Source organism: Mixophyes fleayi, chromosome 8 (genome assembly GCF_038048845.1).
Source record: "Mixophyes fleayi isolate aMixFle1 chromosome 8, aMixFle1.hap1, whole genome shotgun sequence".
In the NCBI taxonomy this organism is placed as follows: domain Eukaryota; kingdom Metazoa; phylum Chordata; class Amphibia; order Anura; family Limnodynastidae; genus Mixophyes; species Mixophyes fleayi.
Genome location: NC_134409.1, coordinates 59,008,681 through 59,027,047, shown reverse-complemented (window position 1 = coordinate 59,027,047; position 18,367 = coordinate 59,008,681). Strand labels below are relative to the sequence as shown.

Sequence of the window (18,367 nt, the reverse complement as noted above, 5' to 3'; positions counted from 1 at the left end):
ACAATATTCGGCGACTTTGACGGTATAATTTACAACAGCAATGTATTTAAATGCAAAACTTGACGTTTTAAATGATGGGTGCAAAGAAGCCGAATATCACTGATTTGCTAAAATCCCTATTCAATACATTTACCCCTGGAGTGATTGGGACTGATCAATTAGCCACTCAGCCAATGGAAAGTGTTAGCTGCTTAGGATTTGCTAGTAGCTAAAGGAAATTCCTGTCAATTCAGGTTAGTGATATGCATTCAAGCGGTTGTGTCAGTTTTATGGGTTTTTTTCTCACATTGGATTGGCAAACGGACAGAATAATTTCTCACTTGTTTACAAGCACAGACAAATTTCCCATCATATTTATGATGAAGAACCAAAACGGATAATTTTATTTTATATTAAATTAGTGAACAAGGGATTTCTCTGAGTGGTTTTCTCAAAAAAGTTGTATTTAAAATTGTGTTGACCGCTGACAGTAAGTACAAGCACTTATTACCCACCACATTTCAAACGCGATCATGTGTGTCTTTGGAGTTTAACACAATGCCAGCAGCTAAGGGTCGTTAATGCTGCAAAGCCAGTGGGAAAAACACTGAGAAACAAAACACTACAAATGAAATCTAGTCCATAGATCTTGTACAAGCGAATGTATGCACAAAGAATGGAGTGAAATAAATATAGGTTAAATAACTTGATTCATGGTGACAGAGCCATGCAGATGCAATGGTGCCATTAACATCTATCCCTAAATTGTATTTAATAGAGCACATTATCAGTACAATCCATCACATTATACACCTTCAAACAGCAAGGAAAGATAACTATAACATTTTTTTTTCATTTGTAATATTTAGAGAAATCTTGTGGACATCCAGGCAATATTCCTTTTGGAACATTTCAGCTGAAAAACGAAGTTGAGTTTGTGTTTGGAGCTGTTGTTGAATATTCTTGTGATGAAGGGTGAGTCTATATGGATCATCTATATAAGCTGTTTTCAGCAGATAAGCAACAAAGAAAATTTGCTTTCCCACTAACTTTCCCTACAGGCAGTAAAGGCTAGTACTTATTACACAACAGGAAGAGAAATACACATAGCAACTCCTCCCTCCTCCAAGTATTTCTCCCACAATGTAAATTGAAATAAAATCGAGAGAGACTGGTCTGCACAATAGTGTATACATGTTATATAAAAAAATGCAACAAAAAGTTTGAAAGAGTATATTAAAAGCAAGGTACCACTGCTTATCATCATCATCATCATGAACATTTATTTATATAGCGCCAGCAAATTCCGTAGCACTTTACAATTGGAAACAAACATTAATAAAACAATACTGGGTAATACATACAGACAGAGACGTAAGAGAACCCTGCTCGCAAACTTACAATTTGATTATCTCATAATACCGCTGGTTGCTGTATATCTAAACCAGACAATGGCTTCCTCATTGGTAGTTGCAGCTAGCAGAGAGAACAAATGGAGGATCTAAACCTCACTTTCGATTTCATCCAAGCCTTTGTTCTGAGAAATGTCAAAACAATAACCCTGTCCTGTCAAGAACCTACCATGAACCCAGAGCAGTAACTAGACATTTTAGTGCACTGGACGTGAGAGACCACTGGCGCCCCCCTCCGCCCCCTCCACCCCCCTAGAAGCTGCCTCCCAATGAAGATGCACTACATGAGGAAACGTAGCCATCCTACTATGGGTGTGTGCTTAGCTCTTTACAAGTGCTAGACCATTCTCCAACACTGTGCTATACTCTTCTACCTGTTCTTGTAGTTTTTACTAGCTGCTACTGCTGATGCAGGTGTCTTAAGTTCAGTTGCTGCTTGACAGGATCCTGGAATGTTTTAGTCTTGTTTGTAAAGAGATAGTTACTATTCACCTCCTGGAAAGCTGAGCAGTGAGTGAACACTCGTGCCCACCGTACCCCCAACCAGTCCTAAGTTTTAATTAATAGCATTTACATTTAATAATAAAGCCTATTTCCCTGCACCCAGCCCTGATATTAAATTAGTAGCACCCACATTTGTTAAATAGTGAGTGGGCCACTCTACCCCCATCCACTCCTATATAGCCATTTTTATAGGTATTTCTAATTTTTTTGTACTGTGTGGAATTGCAGCTATTCTTTTTTATTGTGATTTTATATTTCATTTTTTCTTACTAAATCTCATAATGTTTTCTGCAAACTAGGATTTTGGAGTTTTATGCTGCCATATCCATTGTAAGCTGGATTTTTATTTTTAAATTTGATTTTTTCTTTCTTTGGCGCCCCTAATTGTTTGTTTTGTTAATATATAAAGGGAGATGGAACTCCATTTTTTTAGGGAGTGACATCTGAAAAAAAAAATCTTCCATTTATTAAAAAAAAAATTACATTTATTTTAAATATGTTTATAGGGATATCAGCATATGAGGTTTACTCTAGTGCCTAGAAGAGAGAGCAACGAACGAGCTGACAGATCCCTCTCCCCGTTTCCCCTTCTCCTCCACTCCCCTTCTCCTCCGATCCCCTTCGCATCCTCTCCTCTGCTCCCCCTCTCCTCTGCTCCCCTTCTCTTCCGCACTTACCTTGGGTCCCTTCTCAGCTTCCCTTCTTGCTAGCTCCTCTTCATTGACAGCGGCGCTCATCATCGTTGACACTGCAGGAGTTGGGCACTTTTCTTCTTAATTGCAATCTCTGTATAGGGGGGAGTTGCTGCTCTGTGGCAGCATGGCATACATTTCAGGTGGATGTGATAGGGGCAAAGAGCGTGCGGACGTGGCGCCCCCTTGGCCTTGCGCCTGGGTGGTCGCAACGGCCACACCACCCTTGTTATGGCCCTGCACACCCACACACACACACACACACACACAGAGGGAGGGGGCAGAGACTGACACACACACACACAGGGACGGGGGACAAGGCTGACACACACACACACACACAGAGACGGGGGCAGAGGCTGACACACACACTCACAGGGAGGGAGGCTGAGTCTGACACACACACACAGGGAGGGGGGCTGAGGCTGACACACACACAGGGAGGGGGGCTGAGGCTGACACACACACAGGGAGGGGGGCTGAGGCTGACACATGCACAGGGAGGGGGGCTGAGGCTGACACACACATAGGGAGGGGGCTGAGGCAGAAGTACATTTGTGTGAAGCTCCGCCCACTTTTGGACAAGCTCCACCCCTCTGAAGTCCATGAATCGGAAGCCATGGACTGTCACACACAGAGATGGGGTGAGCCTGAGGGCAGAGAGACTGTTCCAGGAGAGGGTAGGAGAAAGAGAGGCTCACAGACTTAGTGCCCATGCGTGGAACCTGGGTCTCCGATGTCAGCCTTTATAGAGCATGGGCTCCTTGGCAATCTGCAGCCTACTGTCATAGAGGCAAGTAGCGAGCTACTGCTGCGTCCCCTTTGGGCTTGCGCCATGGGTGACGACACCGCCCGGACCTGCCTAGTTACGGCTCTGTATGAATGTGTAAATTGATTGAGCAACTTCCACTTCTGTTTTTTTTTTAAAATGTCAGAACAATGTCTGACACTTTTATCACTGAGCATTTCATCAAGGGGTGTGTAGTTAGATGCAAGTCAACTTAGAGTCGTACGTGCCTACTTTTTGTCAGGAACCCCTCCAGCCAGTACAACAACACCTGGAGTCTGCTCTGACAGTCTGGTGTTCACTGGAGCCCCTAGTGGTGGGGACAGACTTGGCCGCAGACTACAGAGGGTCGTGTGATGTGTACCAGCTGTGGAGAACCCAGGAGCAGAGGGTTATGGCAGACAGTGAATCCAGAGAACAGGCCGAGGTCAGGGGTCACTTGCTAGATTGAATCTTTAGAAACACGCCAAGGGTCGGGGTCACGAGCAAATCAGCAGAAACAAAGGTACAAGCCAAAAAGTCAAGGGCACAGGCAAAAAGACAAATCCAGAGTACAGGCAGGGGTCATACACGGCAAACAAAGGTCCAAAGGTTTAACACCAACAGCACAGCAGCAGGCAGCAACACAGAGGTCTGGAAGCCCTCCCTGCCTTAAATACTACCAGCAGCCAATCAGAGCCTGGCCCTGAAGTATACACAGCCGCCTGCATAAGTTTAATTATCTTCATTAATTAGCCCGCAGGCTAGTGGGGCCGATGTGCGCACGCGCCCGGCTTTCTTTCATTGCCGGGACGCAGCGCTGAAGAGGAAGCGTCTGACCGTTGCCTTGGCAGCGGCCGGGTCGCGGGGGGAAGTGACGTCCCAGTCATCAAGGTGACGGCCGGGACGCCGGGGAGCCCAGGAGACGAGTCGTGGTGGCGATGAGTACCGCCGCGGTGAGTAACACTTTTTGGACATCTGCAGTTTAAATAGTTTTAGTCACTCTGATTTAAATGAACAATAGGAAATCAATCCGTTATAGCCTTAAAGAACTGTGCTCTACCATATATCAAAATAGTTAAATAGTTTTTTTTATCATGTTTCTTGTGCATTCAATAAAATGTTGTTTTGGGTTTGCTTTTATTTTTCCTTTTATTCTTTTATTGATATTCATAAATGTATTTTTGATTCATCATGATTAATTGCACCTTTCGGCACCTTTGTTTTCATGAGTATGTTTTGGAGATAGATTTTTTTTTATATTTTTTTATACATTTTTTTAAAAATAATTTCACATAGGTTGTTTGTATGATGGAAAGTTTATTTTCATATCTTGCAAACAGGAAAACAAATATGTAAGGGGATTTAATAGTCTTAAACTTGCACTGTGATGTAAAATATATAGGACTAGGGTATCTTTTTTAAGTAGAACCCCGATAGCGGTGATAAGTTTAATATTTTATTGATGCTTATCAACAACATTCAGCTGTCCCGGCTATAGTGGCACTGCACGGTAAGGGTTATCATGCTGCTTCACTGGGACACGTCTCCAGTTGTGTCCATGCATGAACCAGCTTCTTACCATCAGCGTGGGTTATCTAATAAGGATACTCTGATACCGCCATCCTGCTTTGCATGGGGAAGCCTTCACCAGAGAAACCCGGTGAAAGTTATCTCCGATGTCATTGATCCCAGTGATAGCTATCACTGGCCAAAAGACTTTGGGACCTATTTATCTATGGTCACTTATGCCCCCTGTTAAATATCATCCATTATCGTAATCATTAAAAAAATCATCCCAGGACAGCGTATCCAATAGGAAGTTGACTTGATGACCTTCCTTACCTGTCAACTCCGAATTGGTGATCTAGCGCCATTTGAGAGAGGGATACAGAAGGGGTAGCATAGAGTGTAGAGCAGTTGGGCAGGCAAAGTTAGAGAATTAAAAGAGGATGGTGGTAGCAGTGATAAACAAAGTAATCAGAGACATTCACTACTAGTCCTTGCAGGCTTTTCTTCTAAATTTGCACAAACACCAGTGTTTGGTGTTATATACACCCAAAGAGAAGAGCTCCATTGCTCCGTTCCTAATTGTCATTGCTGAAATACAAATACTAGGCATTACAGGCTTCTCTTCTGACTTTTCTTTTCTGCCACTGCTGTGTGCCAATGTGTCCTAGATGTGGTAGGAACTGCCGTGTGTTTGAGTCATTGCTCTGTCGCTTAGCATCAAGCCAGGTCGCTGCAGTATTTGTCCGAAAGTGCATGAAAATAATAATGTGACCTGTGAGGTGGTCAAAATTGACTGCAAATGACTTGAAATTAGTGTTATTGAGGTTAATAATAATGTAGGATAAAAAAAAGAGCAAAATTATGTGATTTTAGCATATTTTAGCAATTTTTCTAAAAAAAATACAAAACCAAAACACATTAAGGTGGTTTTGCCAAAACGAAAGCCAAAACCAAAACACAAAGCTAATCCAGATCCAAAACCATAGCCAAGACCACTTCATGGGGGTCAGTGAGCATCTCTAGTAATAACATCATCATCATCAACATTTATTTATATATCGACCAATGGAACAGGTTGGACCTCCTATGCCACCATGTCTGTTGTGTTGCTGTCGCAGTAAGAGGAGCCTGCTGCGACCACTAGGCTCCTACACTGGTGCCTAGAACCGCTTTCTTCTGGGTAACTTTCGCTACTGGTATACCCCCTTACTGGGCACCTGCGCTGGAACCCCTGAACCCTTCCTTTAGATCAGGGTTACGATGTATGGTTTCCCATGGCTTATCACACTGGCCAGAGCTGCAAGCTAGCAGGCAGAGTGTTGGTACTGGAATGCTGGGTCCCAAAGAAACATGGCGACCGCCAGGAGCTGCACAGAGCAGTCAGCAGCAAACAGATAAGCGCTCTGGTTCTCAACCAGGGAAGCCGAGAGCCCAGCAAGTGACAGTACCCCTCCTTTAAAGGTCTGCACTGAACACCTAGAACTGGGTTTCCTGGGAAATTTGGTGTAGACGCAGGAGCGCTCTTCGGGACCAAACACTTTCCAGTCCCCCATATATTAGATTTCTCCCCTGGAGTACTTGTACTTGTTGAACTTTTAGAGGAGCAGGAGAGGGTGTGGAGGAAGAAAACTTATTGTTAATTACAGGTTTCAGCTGCGAAACATGGAAAGTGCTGGAGATACGAAGAGAGGCTGGCAGTTGTAAATTGAAGCAGACCAGATTGATAACCCATATGATTTTATAATGGCCAATAAAACGAGGAGCAAGCTTCATGCAAGGCACTTTGAGTCGATGTTCTTGTTAGAAAGCCATACTCTAGCTCCAATCTTAATGCAGGAATTGCCCAACGCTTCTTGTCTGCGAAGAACTTATATTGGTCAGAGGACTTCTTGAGGCATCTTCGCATTTGGAACTAGACAGATTTGAGCTCCCGTTGTAAGGCATTGAGAGCAGGGACCTGGGTGGGAAGGAGGGATGAGAATTTGGGAAGAGCAGGATGGAGCCCGTACGTGACTGAGAAATGTCTGAAGAATTGTTATGGGCAAACTCTTCCCACGGTAGAAGGTCCACCGAGTTAATATGATTAGCAGAGGAGAATATTCTGAGGATGGTCTCAATGTCTTGGTTGAATTTCTCAGTTTGCCTACTTGATTGGTGATTGTAAGCAAAGGAAAAGTTCAACCGAATCTGGAGAAGCTTGCACAGAGCCCTCCAACTTTGGATCTACAAATTTATTTTGGACTTTTCAAGCAGGGACTTTGGATACAAATTTATTTTTGACTTGGGTGACAGCCACACCTCCTTTTACCCGTGGCGGAGCTTACCTGGAGGCCCGTTGTCCCCACGAAGGTCGTCTTCGGCATCCCTGCTGCTCAATTGCCATCGCAGCTTTGATCATGTGACTCGCGCCCTCCCTCTGTCAGCTGATGTTCCCACTGCCTGCTGAAGAAGGGAGAAGGAGCAGAGAGCCTGCCCTGCAGCAATCAACATATCAGTAAGTATACTCTTTAACCACTTGTTTATTACTATACAATGGGGTAAAGAGTGTAATGGTGTAATTGCAGTACAAAAGGGAGAAAATATGTTTACAAGTGTTAATGGATAATGGGGCAGCTGCAGTACATAAATGGGGTAGGTATGCCTAACATACATATATACCTGATGTATGTCTGGTGTAAATGCTACTATTCTGAGTTGGCCATAATGCAAGAGATGTCTGACTCCTCTTACGCAGGTAAACACCCTTGGTTTCCACAAGTCTTTTTATTGGTTATACATTGAGGCAGTAACAATTGTATGCAGTATACTACTGTGTGGCATAACATTGGGGCACTACTGTGTGACATAACATTGGGGCACTACCGTGTGGCATAGCATTGGGGGCACTACCGTGTGGCATAACATTGTTTTGGGGGCACTACTGTGTGGCATAACATTGTTTTGGGGGCACTACTATGTGGCATAGGGGGGCTGCCTATCTATACTAAACTAAAGGGGGGCTGACTATACTAAACTATAGTGAGGGGGGCTGCCTATGCTAAACTATAGTGAGTAGTGAGGGGGGGCTGCACAGAGAACACTATAGGGAGGGGGTGATGGGACCTTAAGTGCAGAGGTGGTTTGGGTCTATAATTGAATGTGGGGCTGAGTGTGGGGAGGAGGGCTATCTATTAAATGTGAATATTAATTATTTAATGCTAGGAATGATGGTGGGAAATGGATGTATTAAGCGTAAATGCTATTAATTTATTGCTGGGGCTGTTTGGAGGGAGGGTAATAGGTTTATTTATTAAATGGGAATACTATTAATTTAATGTTGTGGTTGGTTGGAGGGAAATAGATCTATTTATCAAATGTGATCACTATTACTTTAATGTTGAGGCTGGAGAGAGGCCTAATTATTAAATGTGGGTGCTGTTGATTTAATGGCGGGGATGGTTGGCATTTCTAAATGTACCCATTATTTTTTCTAAATAGGGCCCTCAACATTCCAGGATCCAGACAAGCCGCAACTAAAGAAACCAACAGCCACAGGTGGTAAAAGTGACAACAACAGGTAGGACAGTCTGTCAAATGTTCTGAGTCTAGTGCAGGCTTGGTACTCCAGGTGTTGTGAAAATACAAGTCCCAGCATACCCTTACAGCAATAAGCTGCTATATATTGGCAAAGCATGCTGGGACTTGTAGTTTCACAACACCTGGAGTACCACAGGTTAGCCAAGCCTGGTCTAGTGGGGCAATCCTGATTTTTGGTGACTGTTCTGCCCAATCTAAGGGGCAGGTCAAGACTGTGTATTCTTTATACACACACTGTATGCTTTATATACTACACTAAGGGTCTAGCTGTTCTTCCCCCTCTAGTGTCAGGTCCCGCCTCTATGATGGCTGACCACACCCTCTCTGGTGGACCCCTAGTGTTGCAGTCCCCTGGTGGGCCTTTCATGCCCCAGTCGACACTGTCCCCCTGTACCCAACAAATATGGCTAAATTCTCCTGCTCACAGAAGAAAATTTCTTAGTGAGAGGGTCAGTCAGCCATATTTGTACTCTCAAGTGAAGCCACTTTCAGTACACCCAGCACACACCTCTATCTGACATGCGCAACGTTATGAAATCCCCTTTTATAAATTGTAAAAAAACTATCTTTGTCAAACTTGTGAACCATCAAAGGCACACCTCAGCCCTAATAGATATCTAACATAACTTACTGCATGTCTTTAAACGACCTGTACTCCCAAAAACCCAGCAAAACGGCGACTTTTGCAAAACATGAAGTGGAAAAAACGACGAGATTTTGAACTTTAGATTATTCCTAAGTTGTCATTTTTTATTCTTTTGTTCTGAAATTTGTCATGCGGCACCTGTGGACCGTTCTCCATTCGCATGCCAAATTTCAGCTTAATAGCTTTAATACGTTTTAAAATGTAGACCCTCAAACACCATGTCCCCTCATCTCACAGATTTCCAATGGCAGAATGTCATTTTTTTGGAGCAACCTTAATATAAGGGCACGATTGTATATATATATATATATATATATATATATATATATATATATATATATATATATATACAATCCAGCAAAATTGGATCTGGTGTCTTCTACATATAGCCCTCCCCCTGTTCTCATTTGCAATTTTAGAAGAGACAGCATATATTGTGGAAGGTGGCTTACAGGCTGTGGTCCTATAATAGCATGCAGAGAGTAACTAGAGCGTTAGACAGGTTGATCTAGGGAATTTTACAATATAAAACAATAACTGATTATTTTTAATGCAGATTATCTCTGTAGCAATCAGTCAGCTAGAATAGTTTGCTGATTGATTTGGTGCCAGTGTGTTAGAGCATTTAGTTAAAGTACTGGCTACTGTATATTGTCTGCTTTGTTTGAGTATAATCAACAGTATAGCAGAACCCCCAAAAACAACAATATAATTTCTTTCTTCTAAAATCTAAGTTTTTTTCTCTTTTGTAATAAAAGCAAATTTTGTCAGTGGCCTGCAGTGACATACTTATAAAGTAAAAACATGGTGTTGTGTTTGAGTGTCAAAAGTAGTACCCCCAAAAAACAGGGTGTTCTTTTCTTTGGTTCTGAGCGGCACAACCCCCAAAAAAATCTAAAATTTGTTTGTTAAAAAATAAGAACACATTTTCTAAATTAGAAGTACATGGTGGAGCAGTGTCGTAGGAAATGTAAGATACCTTACTATCCATTCCCTATCTCATTGGGCGTTCCCCTGGTGTGGTGGCAAGTAGCTACAAGTAGCTTCAACTTGGTCAAGTAGCATTACTCCTCTTGGCAACCATGGATCAGGAGCATCCCAGTACCAGTACTGACAGTAGTACTTTCACTGTTACGACCTCTACTAGTTAAAAAAGTAATGCGGGAAGATATTGAAAGACAGCATCCTCTAAATCCAAACACTATTTCTTAAATTCAATCAAAGAAAACATCAGCTCTTGAAGGAAGGAGGATTAAGAGCGAAGTTTCTGATGAATGTGGTGATTTGTCCACAAGAAGGGAAAATAGCTAACATTCCATACACCACCTGCAGTGGCAAGACAAGGCTCAGAATATGCCTAGTTTTTGCTAGTAGGTGTCCTGCTACTGCTGGCATTGGCATACATACTAGAATGGCCATAGCAAAAAAGAGTGTCCAACACTGTCATGCATCTTCCTTGAATTCCCATGCACCACCTTCTTGTTCAGAATGTAGGTCTGTCACTGTCACCTCCAAAACAGCCAAATCAGTGCCTGAAAAAAAATAACAGAGGCTGGGCACTCACAGAATCCTGATGAGAGTCTAGGGGCTAGATTTACTAAGCTGCGGGTTTGAATAAGTGGGGATGTTGCCTATAGCCACCAATCAGATTCTTCCTTTCATTTATTTAGTACCTTCTACAAAATGATAGCTAGAATCTGATTGGTTGCTATAGGCAACATCCCCACTTTTTCAAACCCGCAGTTTAGTAAATCTAGCCCTAAGTTGGGTATCCATGAGTGCTATATGTGAGTCTGAAGTGTCAGATTCTGACACTGTCATTATAGAGCAGCCTCATCTCAAAATTTCTAAACCATTTGGAAATGTGACGATGATTAGTAGTATTAGTAATATTAATGATGATGATTTACACATAGAAATTGAAGAGGCTACTTTGGAAGTTGCAAATGTGGTAGCGGATGAGGGGAATAATTGTGGATCTAAAAATGAATGTGTTATGCTTGAACAAGGTAATGAGGAGAAGGATGCTAATTGTGTTGAACTAAGGCAGCCACCAATCTTTCCATCACCTCATGCCCATGATAAGAGCATTAACATGCCAGGGGATAGGGCACAAAAAAGCACTTCTTCTGTTTGTAAATATTTTTATCCCAACCGAGACAACATTTGTTAAGGCATCTGTAGTCTTTGTCAGGCCAAAATAAGTAGAGGTAGGGACGTTGATCATCTAGACACCTCCTCCCTGTGATGACATTTTCAGTGAGTTCATTCAAGTCGTATTTCAAAATGTGGCAAATTTTGTATAGTAGCAAGGAGCCCAGCATCATGTAGCAGCCAAATAAATAGACAGTTGCAAGCCTCACTGGCGTCAACATACTTCATCATCAACCTCCTCCTTATAAATATGCTAGCACGATACAGCTGTTGTAACTGGGGGTGATACATCTATACAGAAGGGAAGCAAGAAGAGTAAGCAGCTTTACACAATTGTCTGTGGAGCAAGCGTTTGCAAGAGGAAACAAGTATGACATTCAGTCTCCTGTTGCACAGCAGATCACTAATGACATGACACCTATGTTAGCATTGGATGTGCATCCAATTTCCGTCATCAATACATCAGGTTTTATCTGATAGATGAGGTCATGTGTCCACGCTACTGAATTCCAACTCAATTCAATTTCTCCTGAACATTAATCCCTCAGCTGTACTGGGAGTTTAAGCAAAAAGTAATTCAGTCTCTAAAAAATGCCATTGTACTGACTGTTCACTTAACTATGGATATGTGTACAAGCGGTACTGGCCACACAAAAGACTATATGACCATGACAACCCACTGGGTAGGTGTATCACATTCAACAGCATCAGCGCTGGTAGTTTCACCATCCTCCTCCTCATCCTTTCAGCTAGCACTTAATGCAAGGTCATTCACAGGCAAGTTACATTTTGTATTGCTGGTTTCACAAAGAAACATACCAGTGTCAATCTGTTGGAAAAACTCGAAAATGTTATAACAAAATGGCTTCCCCACTAAGACTGTCCTCAGGATTCCTCATTGCCGATAAAGCAGTGATCATTTTGTGTGCATTACAACTGGATGAATTTCAATGTGTACCATGCTTTGCACATTCAATAAACTTAGTTGTGCAGAATTTATAGATAATGAGAGGTCAGTGCAGGAGAAGCTGTTCATGGTCCATAAAATTTCTGGTCATTTTTAACATTCAGCAACTGCATGTAGAACATTGCAGCGGCTGCATAATAAAATGCCATGTGCCATGCCACCAACTGAATCAAAAGGTAGTAACAAGGAGGAATAACACATTTTATATGCTTCTGTGACTAGAGGAACAGCAACAAGCCATCAAGAACTACACATCAAACCATGAGATAGGGAGAGGGGGCATCTGTTACCTTACTCCAGCATATTTGAGAATCTTCACTGTTTTATGCAAGCTACTGAAACCATTTGAAATTGTAACCTTCACACACGCAAAAAGCTCCTTCCAACTAGGCTGCCGGATCAATTTGCACATTACACATCCCCTGCTTCTCCTAAAACTGGTTCTGCCAAAAAATACCTTCCCTTTTCTAAGAGTCACACTGAGGATGAATCAACAGCACAGCAGCACACCAATGTGAAAGTTTATGACATCTGGTCAGGTTTAAAAGAAATGCCCAAATTTATTGACACCTCTACCGTGTCTCAATGGGATACACCTTGTCTTAGTAGAATGGTGGAGGATCACTTTATTGATAAAGTAGAACTTAGCATCTCAGAAGTACCTTTGAATTCTGGGAGGGGAAAAAAGGCAATTTGGAGCCCCTTGTACAAAATAGCTATGGTGTATTTAAGCTGTCTACCCTCCAGTGTGTACTCCGAAAGAGTGTTTAGTGCAACTAGGAACATCGTGAGTGATCATTGGAGGAGACTACTTTCCAAAAATGTAGAAAAGCTTGTGTTCATCAAAGTGAGTGATAAATTATTTGAGGAATATCGTCCTTGCTGCCAATTACAAACAAAATCTGTAGATTCCATTGGGAAAGAAATAATATTGTGTTATGATGATTATGACATCAGTAATGAGGATGCTGATGAGGGTGATGATATTGTCAGTAATATAGTGAAAGATGACCACTGTTAGTCAAATGCTGATTGGTAATTTGTTAAAAATCCATATCTATTCTCTCTAGTTTATCCACCAACAACCAAAATGTGCTCTTTTGTGGGGGCCCAAACAAATCAAACACTTCAGCCACAAATGTGACAGTCCCTGTCACTGAAGAGCTTGGTTTGTTAAACTATGTGCATGTTCTTTAAACATGTGGGTGAGCCCAAGGACAATTCCATCTAGCACTATTTTACATCATGGCCTTGGTCTATCATCATCTGTTAAATGTCTACTGATGCCACTGTCCATCTAATGACCTATTCTTTTTACTACCGGTGTCAATCTGTAGGAAAAACTCAGGAATGTAATTTACAGCATTCAGTGTCTGCATGTAGATACTCTATGCACACTGCTCTGCCACTAGGGATTGTATGTTTGTTTTATTAAACTGCTTGCTGCATACTTTCGCCAAAGTTGGTGAAAATTTGGACAGATGTGAAGAGATAATCAGAAAATAGACTGTAAATGACTCTAAATGACTGTTATTTAATGATATATATATATATATATATATATATATATATATATATATATATATGTTTAAAAAGCCAGACATTCTAGCTATAACAAAATGAATGTGCTTTACCCTGTATATAAATGGGGTGACACTCAAGTACTTTGAATAAGCACCATTCTCCATAAAAAGAGATGTTTATTCCAAATCACTCAAATGTTTTCTCAGGGATGTGAATGACAAATAACACATACAAAATACTATATATAGTAAAACCTATTACTCACCCTGCACCTGTAAGCATTCCAAATAGCCACCAGCTTGTTATGTTCCTCACATATGTGTCCTAATTGTGTTAGACAATAGATTACACCCATCTAACTGTCTGTATCCAATCAGAAGATACCCTGGCCTCTGATGTAATGCAATAGGCTGTCCAGGACATACAACATTGTCATGGCAACCATTTTAGACAAAAAAACTATGTGTTCAAACAATAATTTACAAGTTTCTACAAAATTGGCATAGATCGCGATGAGATCCTAGCAATCTCCAGAGATTGAAACTACTAAACAAACCTGTCTCCAGTGGATAAAAATCATTAATTCAAGTCTGAATCTTACCAGAGTACTAAGACTCTTCTTCTAAGCTAGACTCTTCTTTGCAGCATGATGATGGCTTTGCAGGGCTCATCATTTAAAGTGTCAATCTGATGCAGCAGTGGGGACAGCCCAGAGCCTAACAAAAATACTACAGCATCTACAATCATTATAATGCAAGCACAAGGCCTCAAAGCTGCTGATCCTTCTGCCCCCCAATCTGTTATTGTCCAACCCATGTCTGCTTCTTTCAGCTGCCTGCACTGGTTATTTGGCCACTAAATCAATTTATTTTTTATTGCTCTTCAGTGTTTCTCTTTCATTCGTATATATTTTCAGTAGAAGTGCATGATGTCCCTTCTGTTAAACATTTTTATCTCTATGAAGGCTTTACAGTAGGTGTCAGCAAAAAAGTTTCAGTTCAATAGATCAAGTCTGTTTGAACTGGGTGTGAACTGAGTGTGAAAAGATATTATAGAATTGGGCTAAAGAACATAGCAAATATCATTATCATCCTGATTCTTAGTATCAACCATAGCACACCCATTTGCAACATATTGAATATAAGAGCATACCAAGGAACTCAATGACATTTGTATTTATTATATGATAAAATGTGGTTCATTTTCTAGGTATCAGATGGCGAGCAGCGAGAAAACACGAGAATGCAATGCTACTGGCTGGAGCAATTTCCCTCCTCGCTGCGAAGGTAAAAAAATAATAAAAACAAAGACAATAAACAGCAAGTGCATAAATGCAGGCTTGCAGCACAAATGTTTTGCGATAGCCCACAAACACAAAAACAAACAGGCACAGATCTAAAAAACAGAATGTGAGAGCACTATTTTGGAGGCAGATAATTTATTGCATTTTCACAAAATTACATTTCTGCCTTTTAAATGACAAACAAAGATATCAAAATTGTAAAACTATTTTAATTACTTCAACACTGAAGACAGTCTTTGGGCTAGATTTACTAAGCTGCGGGTTTGAAAAAGTGGGGATGTTGCCTATAGCAACCAATCAGATTCTAGCTTTCATTTATTTAGTACCTTCTACAAAATGATAGCTAGAATCTGATTGGTTGCTATAGGCAACATCCCCACTTTTTCAAACCCGCAGCTTAGTAAATCTGGCCCTTTGACTTTCTGAATATCTATAACCAGACATTCATCCTCAAACCAGATGTGATTAAATGCCTGTATGTGTGTGTGAGTATATATTAGAGATGCTCACTGACCCCCATGTTTTGGTTTTGGTTTTGGATCTGGATTAGCTTCGTGTTTTGGTTTTGGTTTTGGCAAAACCACCCTTGCGTGTTTTGGTTTTGGTTTTGTTTGTTTGGTTTTGCAATTTGTTAAAAAAAAAAAAATTGGGGGGCTAAAATAACATAATTTAGTGCTCCACCTGTTTCTTGGATAAGTAATGCAATTCTACAGTGCCGTAACTAGGGCTGTGCGATAGGGGCGACCGCCCAGGGCGCAACGCTGAAGTTTGAACAGTTTAGGAATATTTTAGGTTCATTTGGTTAAAATTGAGGGCTAGAGGGGCGGCTTTTGACTTTCTCGCCCCAGGTGCTAGAATTTTAAGTTACAGCTCTGGCGCTGACCCCCCCAGGATGTGTGCTTTTATCAAACACACACCAATCCAGGGTGCCAGACAATGCACTAAGAAGAGCCATTGAAATTCATAGCAAAAAACAAGTTCATCAGTGAGCGTCGAATCAGCCCCAATTCCCACAAACTTATAATCTAGTTAGGTACCTATTATGTAAAATGCTAATTACAAACACAACAAAACACGTGTGGGAGAATGTGGCCTCTAAGAGGCTGACTATCACACACAAAGACATTGCATGGATGGCTATCCAGGGATGTCTGCCTCTCAGGAACATTCATGCACTCCCAGAACCTGTGCCAATATGTCCACTGCCCTTTCTGCATCACCAGAAGAGATACAGCACAGCGTTTTTTTGGGAATTCCCCACTGCAGAGGCACTGTAGGATGCCTTGGAACATGAACATAAGGACAGTGTGCCCATAACTTGCCTTTTATACCTTTCAGTATTTTATGGATTATTTCCTGGGACCAACATCACACTGGCAATTCAGGAGGCCTGGAGCCTAATGAAATGCTTTAAGGACGCTATTTGGCTTGCCAGGAATCGCCTCATCTTGAAAAGAGAGAAGATCACCATCCAGGAAGTTGCAGGCTGATTCACAGCCTGCTAAGAGACTATAACACCATTGACAGTCCTGAGGAAGAGGAAGATGATTCATTTTCTGTCTCCCTCTTCTCCTTTTACCCCTATGTGTCTTATTTATTCAATGTAATGTAACACTTGCCTGCAAATTCTACAGACATGTTGTCTTCCTCTCCATCTTTGACTATTGGCAATGTAGCCATCGTCTTTGGGTGTTTATTACACCCTACACTTATAGTTAAATAGAAAAAGGAGCAGCCTGCAAAGACTATTTTATAAATAGAAATGCCCAAAGCAGATGTTCTGTTTGGGTCTAGATGATTCCCAGAGATTAAAATTGAAATAGAAGACGAAGCAGCCTACAAAGACTGTACAATTAAATAGAAATGGCCAAAGGCAGTTTGGTGTCTGTCTGTGTATGACACCCTCCACTTATAGTTAAATAGAAAAAAAATCCTGCAAAGACTGTACAATTAAATAGAAATGGCCAATGGCAGTTTGGTGTCTGTCTGTGTATGACACCCTCCACTTATAGTGAAATTGACAGAACAGCAGCCTGCAAAGACTGTACGTTAAATAGAAATGCACCAAGTCCCTTTTCTGTTTGGGGGTAGATTACACCCTACACTTATAGTAAAAGTTTTAAAAAGATATTGTCGTCATCATCCTCACCCTCATCAATGTGTACATCATCAAGAGAATGAATAGAGCCACCAATCCAAGAGATGGACACACAAGTTATTGGCTTACTTTCTGATAATAAAGCAACATTAAAATAGCCTCTCCTGATGTGTTTGTCTTGTGTGTCCTGACATCTCTGATGACACTTTACCACAAAAATGAACAGTGCAAATGGAAGCTTACTTCACATTTACTTTTTCTATTTTTTAATTAGGCTGTTCACTTGCTTGGTAATCTTAGTGATGTCATTGCGATGTCACAAAACACTGCCAGCATAAAGGGTAGAGCAATATTAGTAGAGGAGATACCCAATCTAGAGTTTGCTTCTTAACTTTTCAAATGTAAATTAACATTATTTGTAGCACACTATGCTCCATACCAGATCTTGAGCAAGCTCTATCTTAGGGGGGAAACTGTAAATAATTTAACTTTGGACCTTGACCAAAATATAAACTAAAAAAATGAAAAGGTTAATCCTAGTAAGATAGGCATCAAACAATTCTAAAATTTGGTCTAGTCAAGACACTGATCTGGACGTAAAGCAAACAATATTTAAAAAGTTTTCATGGATTTCAATAAGCAAAACCGTATCCAACATGTCAAAGATAGAAAGTAACTGCTTCCAGTAGCTCGGTTACTTTACTGACTTTTTGCAGTTAAGCAGTTTTATAATCTAGCCTGACCCCAAAAATCTATCTCACACTCATATAAAAAAAACAAAAAAATAAGTATACTGCCACCACTAGTGGTTAGTTCAAGAGCCCAAGCTCTTAAGAGGCTTTCAACTATTTCCAAGCACGCCAAAATGCAATAAAAACCCAATTTAATCAAAAAGTTATGGTCAGTGAAACATTCCTTTGAAAACTATAATGCTATAATGTCCTAGCTGTAAATGTATTAACCTGCACTTCTAGCAAATTGTCGATATTCAGCAAATTTGTCTGCCAAATTTAAAATGGAAATGTATTTAAAGGCAAGTTTTGCTATTAAAACACACTGATAGAATCATTAGATTTGCTAGAATCTTTTGAGTCTTTCTCTTAATCTGTGGAACCCATTGGAAACTCCTGAGGAGAAGAAGCTATAGAGATTCATTGGAAACCTGACCACTTGCTTTAAAAGGCTTCAAGTTCTATTCCTGTGTTTAAGTGCAATCAGATGAGGGGCTCATAAG

The 18,367-nt window shown here is 41.0% G+C and overlaps 1 protein-coding gene and 1 long non-coding RNA gene across 3 annotated transcripts in view; one reads left to right on the top strand and one right to left on the bottom strand.

The window, feature by feature from the left end:
- LOC142099297 (complement factor H-like) overlaps positions 1-18,367 on the top strand; it is a 359,733-nt gene that overhangs the window by 72,092 nt on the left and 269,274 nt on the right. For both annotated transcript variants that reach the window (XM_075182616.1, XM_075182615.1), the window contains exons 3-4: positions 849-954; positions 14,942-15,018. In XM_075182616.1, the coding sequence (XP_075038717.1) occupies positions 849-954; positions 14,942-15,018 (183 nt within the window). The remainder of the gene's footprint in view (positions 1-848; positions 955-14,941; positions 15,019-18,367) is intronic.
- LOC142099311 (uncharacterized) lies at positions 6,617-14,056 on the bottom strand. Its single transcript, XR_012678511.1, has 3 exons — positions 13,998-14,056; positions 7,190-7,339; positions 6,617-6,822 (listed from the first exon to the last, which is right to left on the bottom strand). It is a non-coding gene; the product is annotated as an uncharacterized LOC142099311 (long non-coding RNA).